This window comes from Neltuma alba, unplaced genomic scaffold (assembly GCF_004799145.2).
Source record: "Neltuma alba isolate B1F8T4 unplaced genomic scaffold, ASM479914v2 tig00012607_pilon, whole genome shotgun sequence".
In the NCBI taxonomy this organism is placed as follows: domain Eukaryota; kingdom Viridiplantae; phylum Streptophyta; class Magnoliopsida; order Fabales; family Fabaceae; genus Neltuma; species Neltuma alba.
This window is the reverse complement of record NW_021637052.1, coordinates 358726-369302: the sequence shown is the minus strand read 5'-3', so window position 1 is coordinate 369302 and position 10577 is coordinate 358726. Positions and strand designations below refer to the sequence as shown.

Here is a 10577-nt window from a genome sequence, read left to right as displayed (position 1 = left end):
TAACTTGCAATTTCCAAATATAAACTTGTTATTTGAATAACTAGACTTGTAATTTGCATATCAAGACTTGTTATTCAAGTAAGTAAAGTAGTAATTTTCATATATATATATGTTATTTCACTTACTAAACTTATAATTTCTAAGTCTAGATTTGTTATTTTCTTAACTAAAGTTGTAATTTCTATTAACATGGCTGTTATTTTGCTAATGAAACGTGTACTTTAAATATATCCGTCCCAACGTGTTATTATACTGGTAGGATTGAGAATTTCTTTGGACTTTCAAAAAAAAAGAATGAAGTTGTGATTATTTTTGGTAATGAATATGAGCCAGTGAGTATTGGAAATGATGGTGAATTCCTAACTTATGAAGGATGTGGATTAAGTTATAGAAGTATATATAGTGATTCAGAGAGCTTACAAACATTGAGTAGTGAGATAAATTATATGAAATGGGCAAGAGTTTTTATAGGAGTAGGGTAATATATTACACATGTTGATATTTTTAGGCAAGCTATGTATAACTTTAATATTACATAAAAGTTTGTGGCAAATTTGGACACACAAAGAGGACTTGTAAAAATCCAAACCCATCTTGAAGTTAATTTACACATAGAACAACCAATCTTTTGGTGTATATAAGCTCCACTCTTTTTCTTCTTCTTTTTTTTTAAGAGAAGGGTGTTAGTAGATGTGGACAACTATTTTTGTAAGTAATATGTTTGGTGATAAGAGAATATTAAGTGAACAAACCATCTTAATGTGCCCTTGTTATTAAATATTACAAAAATTGGTTGGTGTCAAAATACCTTTGGTTTTTTGTTATTTGGTATACCATTGTCATAATTTCTCATGACAATGTTGTAACTATAGACTTGTTACTATGATAGTAACAACATTACATATGGACGTGGAATTGTTGGTATATAGTTAATGGGCACAAGGATATTATCATTTTATTTTTATCAGTTGTGAATAGTAACAATGTAGATGTATTAGACGTTCTAAAGTTCATGAAGTTGTTGTCTTCGTATAGACCCAAGTTGTAATTTGATATTCCAAACTTGTTATTTGGCATACCATACTTGTCATTTGACTATGAAATATGGAAATAATGGCAATTTCTCATGAAACTTAAGTTAACCAAATCATCAATGTCACATTTGTTATTTCGCATACCACACTTATCATTTGGCTATGAAATGTATAAATAATGGTAATTTCTAATAAAACTTAAGTTAACCAAATCATCAATACCATACTTATTATTTGCATACCACACTTGTCATTTGGTTATGAATTGTAAAAATAATGGCAATTTCTCATAAATTAGGTAAATATCATTTTAGGAATACATAATTGTCATTAACAATTCATTATTGTGTTGGGTAAATGTTGAACCTATATTAAATGTAATCACATTATATACAATTAATTTTCATTTTTCCATTTCATTAGCTATTAGGGGTGTTCATGGGACGGGACGGGACAGGGATTTTGTCCCATGTCCCGTCCTGTCCCGGTCCTGTCGGGACTGGGACCGGACCGGGACGTCCCGCTTCCCCCTTTTTTTAAAAAAAAAGGATACCATAATTTTTTATATAAATTTTTTTATCTTATAATACTTATTTTTTATTGGGCTTTTAAAGATAAAAACATTATAAAAAATATTATGTAGAAAGCTTAATTATATAGAATAAAAAAGGTGTAAAAATAATACTGTAAAAAAAATATCGTAAAAAAAAACACTATATAATGGCTTTATGAATTATTTTATTGAGGAAGGAGATTTTGTTGAGATAATACTACAACTTAAGAGCTACAAATCACCATAAAAATAAGAGTTATTATTAATAAGTAAATTGAATAATCTAATAATAATTATTAATAAATAATTTTTAAAAGAAAAAAAAATCCCCGGACGGGACAGGACGGGACAACCCCGTCCCGCGTCCCGTCCCGTTCCGGTTACTGTCCCGTCCCATCCCGTTTTTGTCCTGTCCCAACATTTTTTTTGTCCTGTCCTGTCCCGTCCCGAACTCACTGGGACCGGGACGGGACAAATTGAACACCCCTATTAGCTATAGAGACTTCCTCTTTCTTTTGCTTTTTTGTCCCTTTCTTGGCTGTGGAATAAGCTTCAACACATCCTCAAGCCATTCATTTTTAACATAGTTTACCAACCACCACATAAAATCACAGCGAAAGCCTGATACTTGACCCTATATAACAAATTCAAGCATGAATACTTTTTATATCATAATAAATAAGCAAAGTATCTCACTGTAGTAGAGGGGAACATTAGGTTTCCATTTCCTTAACCATATCAGGACATGCACACCACAATCCCTCCTATCCATAACATCACCACACCAGTTTAAGTTCGTTAAATCAACACAGCCAAACAACATATAACATGAACATGATGCATTTACTGAGGGATATCGAGGTTGATAATTTTCAAATTTGCCATATTGTCAATCAAATTTGGTTTAACCATGCGAAGTATGTCTTTAAACCTATCTCTTTGTACTTATACAATATTCATCAACATACTTAAAAAATAAAATGGTAATAAACATAAAGGTTATGACATACAAAGAAACAGATACTTACACATCCTGTGATGGTCATTTCCCGAGAGTCATACATAAAATCAAGGATATTGAACTTTATAGTCTTTGGCTCAAGGGCAAAAAAGAACTAATGCTCACCAACTGGTGTAGGATCTATAATCAAGTTACACTCACCTATATTATACCCAAAATATTGTGGCAATATTTGTTGCTCATGATGTGTGGGATCCCAACAAGCTAGGTCAAGTGTCATAATCACCTATTAAATACACAAATTGAACTTGTTATGTATAATTATTTAGTTGTTATTTGTAAATATAGATTTATAACTTCCATACACAAAGTTGTTATTTGACCTACTATATTTGTTGAATCCATAACCAAACTTGTTATCTAATATACTAAACTTGTAAGTTTCATGTCTAGACTTATTATTTTAAATGCTCCACTTGTTATTTTTATATGCAGATTTGTTATTTTAAATATTATATTTGTTATTTTCATAGCTCGACTTATTATTTAATTTACTAAATTTGTAATCGCTATATTCATACTTCCAGAATTTTACCATGAAATCCGCATAAAATATATGCCTCCCAGCTTGTCCTTCTTCGGCCTTTTAGTCAACTACAACAACTTTACTACCAATGATATGACCTACGCTTTAACAATAATGCATGTCATATGCATCACTAAAAATATACTTGTCATTTACAATAATAGTTAACTTTATTTCGCCCAAGTAAATGCAGCAAGCATCAGGTGATGTCTTCATCAAATATTCTGATCACAGGATTGAAAATTAATTCAGTGAGTTAATTACCATGGCATTAATGTTAATATGAGAAAACTTAAGACAATCACATTATTTGAGAATAACAGTACTTAAAAGTCACCCTCATCACCTTTGATACTTCATATTATAATAGTGAAAAAAATATCCCTGTCCTCTATAGGTCTCATCAACCTAGGTGCTACTTTCAACTCCAACCAAGGAGACTTAATTTTTCTAAAGTGCTGAAACAAATCTTAGTAGATCTCCTTAGTTCTTGTGGTTGAACAATTTCAGTTCCTGTCACATGTTGTACTATGATGGGTGTTTAGCACATAACAGGGTTAACATATGCAATTATTGCCAATGTATGTCACTCTCCACATTGTCACCTTCAACATTAGATGATACTATCATCCAGGAACTAGTTGAAAGTATGTCAGTCTCTAGATCATCCTTTTTCTTCCCATCATTATCCCTATCATGCTTATTCTTATCACTCTCACCATCATCCTTCTTCTCATCACTCTCATCATCATCATCCTTCTTTTCACCTTTCCTAACATTCTAGTCATTACTCTTACTATTATCCTTGTCATCACTCTCCCCATCATCCTTGTTCTCTTTACTCTATACATCATCTTTCTTCTTATCTTCATTCTCTCCATTTTTACTGCCTTTATCATCACTGTGTTCATTGTCCTTACCCTTTACTTCCATGGTCATCATCTTTAGTGTCACTCAATGTTACTATCACTCTCTCAACAGGAGGCGTCATGTCTCTAGCAAACTGTACATTTATCAGCTCCTCATTTAGTAGATTGATAAACATGTTGTTATTTTCTTCTATCTGCTTGATCATTTGAGCTCACAAATACTTCAAGTTCTACATAGAAAAGATATTTACTAATAAATATGAAAGTAACAACACTAAATATGGAAATAACAATTTCACAGTTCGAAATAACAACTTCACTTATGCAAATAATAAGTTATTTTTAGTCATTATAATTAAATCAAATAGTCTGCATCAATACCACATACCGGTTTTAAAAAGTCAATGCTTCTCTCCTGTTTCCTGGATATATGAGGTTTATTGCCACTATCTCTATACAAAATATCCCGAGCACTCTTCCTATTCTTGTTGGCCATGTCTTTTATCCTCATATCTGTCCAGTATTCTATGGGACTAGCGGTACCTTAATCATTAGCTTTGTTTAGGTTAAAAAACTCACACACACAAAAATTTGTTGCACCACATATCGGGTTCGTTTGGATTAGCAATTAAAAAGTAGCTTATTGTCAATTTGGCTTATGAAAAAGTGAAGTTGGGTAAAAGCTAAATTGGACAAGCTAAATTGTGTTTGGATTGGAGTTTAGAAAAGTTAGTTTGCAAAAATGAAATTAATAAAGGGTTGTTTAGATTATGGTTGAGTAAAAGTAAGTTTGGTTGTAAAATGACCAAAATGGGTATGAGTTTTAATAAATAATAAAACATGATTAAAAAATGATTTCACATAATACAATGAAATTAAAATAATTTAATATGAAGAAGTCAAATTTAATGAGTGAATTAAATTTTAAAACTCTAGAGAAATCATAAAAAATATTTTAAATATAAAGTGAAACATGAAAAAATAAAAGTATATTTCTAGGAGCATATTTAAAAACAAAAGTATATTTCTAACTTATTTATTGCTTTCAACTAATTTTAACTGATTTTTTGTTATCTACAAATTAGTTATCTGAGGGATATAACAAGAACCAAAGGAGGTAAAAAATTTCTTAACTTCTTCTCTCTCCATGTTTCAAGAGCTATAAGTCATAACCTGTTAATTTTAGCTTATAGTTTATTGTAACTTTCATACAAGAGCCAAATTACCCAATCGCTCATCTAAACAACATCCAAATTTCCAATCGGGCTTCTATCAAATTTAAGCTACTTTTCACCCCCAAAAAGCCCAATCAAATAGGCACATCATCAGCGTGAATATTGTCTACATAGAAAATAAAATATCCTAATAATGAACTTATTATTCCTACCTACTTAACAACTTGTTATTTCCTATTATAAACTTGACATATCCTCGTACCTAACTTCTTATCTCCAACTATTCAACAACTTGTTATTTCCATTACTCAACTTGTTAAATCCTAACATTCATCTTGTCATTTAAAACCAAACAAACAACTACTTTTTCAATAACCTACCATTCTCATTTTAAGTCACAACTTGTTATCTGGCAAGTCAACTTTCTTCAAATCAATTTATTGTATATACCAAGTCTATTATGATTATTCCCAAATCCATCATCGTTATTTCATAGAAAAATATTGGCGCCCATAACTAATTTAACACAAAAACTTATATATTTTACAACAAAACATTGAATATTTTTGTGGAAAATTATGTGGTTTATGAATAACGGTAAAATTTGATGGATTGAACTTACATTAGATCAAGCAATGCAATATGATTTGTTTGTTTGCATTTTGTTTATTTTATTAGCAATTGTAATAATTAGCCATACCAATGGATATCAAATTCATAAATTTCCTAAGCCACTCAAAAGACACTCGCACAATGTGTAAACGAAGATGATGGACTTATGCAACGCATAAATCAACATTACTATTACAAAACGATAAATTAGTGGTAGAAATTTCATCTCTAACGCAATTCTGTGGTTAATGAATTAGTGATTTTTTTTTTTGCAATGAAATTTGTAAATTTTATCATTAAATTCCATCACTAATTTACTGTTTATATATATAAGTCACTTTAACAAATTTATATTTATTATTATTTTTCAAACTAATTTGTCTAACTTATAAAGTGATATATAATTTAATAATACACATAAGCATTTTAGAGATATCATTTAACATGTGTTATAATTGAGTAATTTATTTAGTTTCTTTAATCTCTCTAATTAGCCAATTGAGTATTATATTAAACACGGGAGATAGTACCATGAATAGATAATACTGAAATTTGAGAAACCCATGCAAAAGTTGCTTTAATTACACCATCTCTTTGGACTTTCAACACATTTATTGATTTTATTTGAGAGTTACAGTCCTCGCTCGCACTATTACATATTGCTTAGTAAATTTTTCCCCTCATAAAACAAAACCTACTTTTGCCATCTCATTCAAAATAAACACCAAAGCAAAGGGCGCGCACACATTTGCCAAATATTATTTCACACAAACATAAACTTGAATCTCTCTCTACCTTCTCCGAATGACTTGGCATCGTAGTGGATCTTTCTTCTCAAGAGACAATTTCAAGCATTCTGAAAGCTCCACAGGTTGTGATGACGTGGGAACCCATGTGAAATGGTAAAGCAATATCGCAAGCCACAGATGAACCGTGGCTAAGGCCAGCAATCTTCCCGGGCACACCCGACGACCCGCTCCAAATGGTGCGAGCCTTAGGTCCGAACCCATGATAGATACATCCTCTTTAACAAATCGTTCAGGCTTGAAGGCCCATGGGTCCTCCCAGATGGTTGAGTCGTGTGTTATGGCCCACATGTTGACCATCGCGGTGGTGCCAGCTGGCACGAATGTCTTGTCCACGTGGACGTCATTGACCGCAAGACGGGCCCATGAGAGCAACGGCCCTGGTGGGTGCAGGCGGAGACTTTCTTTGACAATGGCTTGGAGGTAAGGGAGGTTGGGAATGTCGGAGTCTCGCACATGACCATGCTCTCCAATGCAAGTGTCAATTTCTTGTCGGGCTTTGAATTGTATGTCTTGGTGAAGAGCCATTCTCGCCATGATCCATTCAAGAAGAATCGCAATTGTGTCTGTGCCTCGGAAAATCATTTCCTGCACATCAAAATTTTTATCCACCTCTCATTGGTCTCCTTTTGATTTATACGGTAGAAAACAATATACTACCTTCGATCCTAATTATAAGAGCCAGTTGATTAATTTGAGGAAATTAATGACAGGAGTTAAATTAGTTATTTGTCATAAATAAGTGTTGTCTTTTCTAAAATATCCTTACTAATCAAGTGTATTGGCTATAACTACCATTGCTAGAAGGACTATCTTGGAAAAAAATACACAAATATTAGAGACAAAATGGATTGGAGTCTTAAATCTACACACTATTGTACTTAATACAAAAACTAGTTTGACTTTTAATTTGGTCCTAAATATAAGACGTCAATCTATTTTGTCTTTCATATTTATTCATTTTTTTTCAAAACAGTCCTTATAATAGTTGCACACATTAAATGTGCCATTAAATGGTAATTCTACCTAATACAAATGATTAGTAAGGGCATTTTAGAGAAGATAATATCTATTTATTACAAATAACTAACTTAACACATTTTCTTAATTTACTAAAATTAATCAACTAACTTTTACACTAGGGATAGGACCGTATATGTGTGTAAAGTAAACACATATATAAGCTGTGTACTAATTGATTTAGAGAGCTGTGAACTCCTTAAATTGCAGGGAGACTGATATATAAGAAAAACAATGTCAGAAAAAATTTTAAATATTGTTATGACATTAGTATACTAAAGTCGGCACAATCTGAATAAATGGATAAATTTAGTTTATCAAGTCAAACAAATTATTACTTGGATCATACTAGAATCATGCACAAAAGACCTATATGGTAGAAGGGATCAAGTACGTACGGACCAACTAAAACACATGCATTATAAGTTGGCTCTTTCAATGCTATTATCCAATCAAAGTCCATTTGCAGGAATACATTTATATATATATATATATATACTCCTCCGGTCCTTAATGTAAAACACATTTAACTAATTTGATTAGATTAAGGAAGTTAGATAAGTTAGTTAATTATAAGAAATATGACACGTTTTTTCCTAAAATACCATAATCATCTTTCTTAATACCCCATCTTCCTTTCTTACTTGATTATGGTTGAGGGAGTATCCATAAGGGTAATTTAGAGAAACTGATAAATATGATAAATAAGTCTTATATTTAGAACTAAAACTAATAACTCAATAATTAGTTCCTATATTAAGAACCAAAGGAGTATATTTAAATGGAAGAAGAGTTTGAGAGATCCTTACCCACAAGATAGCTACCATATCTGAATCACTTAATCTTTCCTCCACTGGCAAGCTAAGCAAAGCAGTGAGCAAATCATTATTACTTTGAGTCTGATGATTCTGATTGTGATCTGCTTTACGATGTTTCACGATTTGACCCACCAAATCACTTACCTTAGCCGCCAACTTGTGACATCTTCTCTTCACACCTTTAACGTCCAAAAATTTTAAAGGGAAAAAGTCTTCCCAATTGAACTCAGCAATCAAACCGTATCCTTCTTCAACCATATTACCTAACTCCTTCTTCTCATCATCACCCAAACTGTTTCCAAACACACTCTCCAGTATATTACTCAACGACCCTTTTTGCAATATCCCTCTAACTTCCACCTCTCCTTTTCCCTCCATCTCGTCCTCAATCCTCATCACCATTTCCTCGGCCACGCGCCTCCGAAGACCGTGGAGGCCCCCGATCCCCCTTGGAGAGAACATGCCGGCAGCGATCTTCCGAAGGTGGCGCCAGTAGGTGCCGGCAGGAGCAAACCCTATGGCTCGCTCAAACATTAGAAAGCGAGCAGATTGTTTAATGGGACGATAGGAAAACGACGCGCCGCATAGGATTTCCCTGGCCGTCTCCGGGTGGCTGCTTATGATAACTGGTGTGGCTCCTAGACTAAACGACATGAGCCTTTTTGCGTTCATAGAACTGGCCATGGCAGCCAAATTTCTGTGAGCTAGAGAACCCATCTGAGGCAAAGTCCCGATCATCGGCCATCCCACTGGACCTCGTAACTTATTAGGGTTTCTGTAATGATGGTAATTCCTCCATGCAAAGCCTCCTGGAACAACCCAGTAATTCAGAGAGAAAGCGAAGATGGTGAGGGACGAGAAGAGAAATAAAGTAAGAGGCCAATTACAGGAACACAGAGAGATTGTAGTTTCGAAATGGAATAATATTGCAGGTCCCAGACACAGTGTGAAGAAGAAGAAGTTGGCAAGTGATGATAAGGATGAAACCGCCATGGCCTTCGGAATTTGGAAGAAAGTTTTGAGAGTAAAATAACAGAGAAAGTTTGATACTTGTCAATATCTAGCTTGTGGAATTGCCTAGGGATGTACGTCTGTCATGTATATATAGGGTTTGGAAAGTGACCATGGTTAAGAACCTGCGATTAAGAAGCTAACAATGGTTAGAACTAACCTTATTGCTTTATATTTAGTAGGGTGTATATAAATAAATTAGCACGGATCCTTTGTTGCCGATGATACTGAACTTTTCAAATAATTTGAATCTTGTATTATTTGCATTCAATCATTATTTTATAAAAACAACGGTTATTACAGAATAATTTTTATTTTATATATACTTTATATAAAATAATATATGATGTACGTAATTGAAAAATAATAGCATAGTGATGCAATTGTTTTCATAATAAAAAGTCATATTATCTAGTATATGTACCGATGTTAGAATTGCAATTCTTCATTTTTTTTCTAAGTGAGTCTGAATATTATTTAAACCTAGTGAAAGATAAAATTATGCTGGGAAAACTACATGTTTAAGTATAATCTCATCGTACATCATATTAGATAATTGTATTAAAAAAAATCATTCTATATATGTAAAAGGCTAATGACATACTTCCTCTGGTTCAAAATATAAGTATCAAATAATTAACTTCTGCAACTGAAAAAGTTAATTAAATTTAGTTAAAAGTAATAAATATGTAAATAAAATTAATTTATTTTTCTAGACCCCCTTATTTATGGAGAGAGTAAATGGGAGAGAGAATGAGTGGCAAAAGAGATGAGAAAGAATAAGTGAAAAAAATATAGATGACAGAGACATATAATCAATTAATATATAAATGAAAAAAAACTAAATAATCAGAAAAATATTTATAGCTTATAAAAAAAATGCCCCTTCAAAGTTTGATGCTTATATATTTTGAAGTGGAGGGAGTATCTTTAGCTGCTATATCCGATTCTTAATATAAGACCTAGTTGACTAATTTAAAAAATTAAAGAAGGTAAAAAATATTTAATTATAGTATATGTTACATAATCTCTCTAAACTATTTATGTATATCATTATATTATAATTAGTTTATAAATCGGGTAAATTAGTTTTGAGAAAAATAATGAATATAATAGTTTCAAGTGATTTATT

General features: G+C 32.2%; 1 protein-coding gene across 1 annotated transcript; it reads right to left on the bottom strand.

The window, feature by feature from the left end:
- Positions 1-6397: 6397 nt before the first annotated feature.
- Positions 6398-9453, bottom strand: LOC114729164 (cytochrome P450 78A5-like). Its single transcript, XM_028916138.1, has 2 exons — positions 8426-9453; positions 6398-7184 (listed from the first exon to the last, which is right to left on the bottom strand). The coding sequence occupies exons 1-2, from the start codon at positions 9425-9427 to the stop codon at positions 6582-6584; spliced, it is 1605 nt and encodes a 534-aa protein (XP_028771971.1). The 5' UTR covers positions 9428-9453; the 3' UTR covers positions 6398-6581.
- Positions 9454-10577: the final 1124 nt, after the last annotated feature.

Coding starts and splice junctions, on each gene's coding strand:
- LOC114729164 (XM_028916138.1), bottom strand. CDS start 9,427: ATGGCGGTTTCATCCTTATCATCACTTGCCAACTTCTTCTTCTTCACA. Junction 7,185..8,425: donor ATATGGTAGCTATCTTGTGG/GTAAGGATCTCT, acceptor TTTGATGTGCAG/GAAATGATTTTCCGAGGCAC.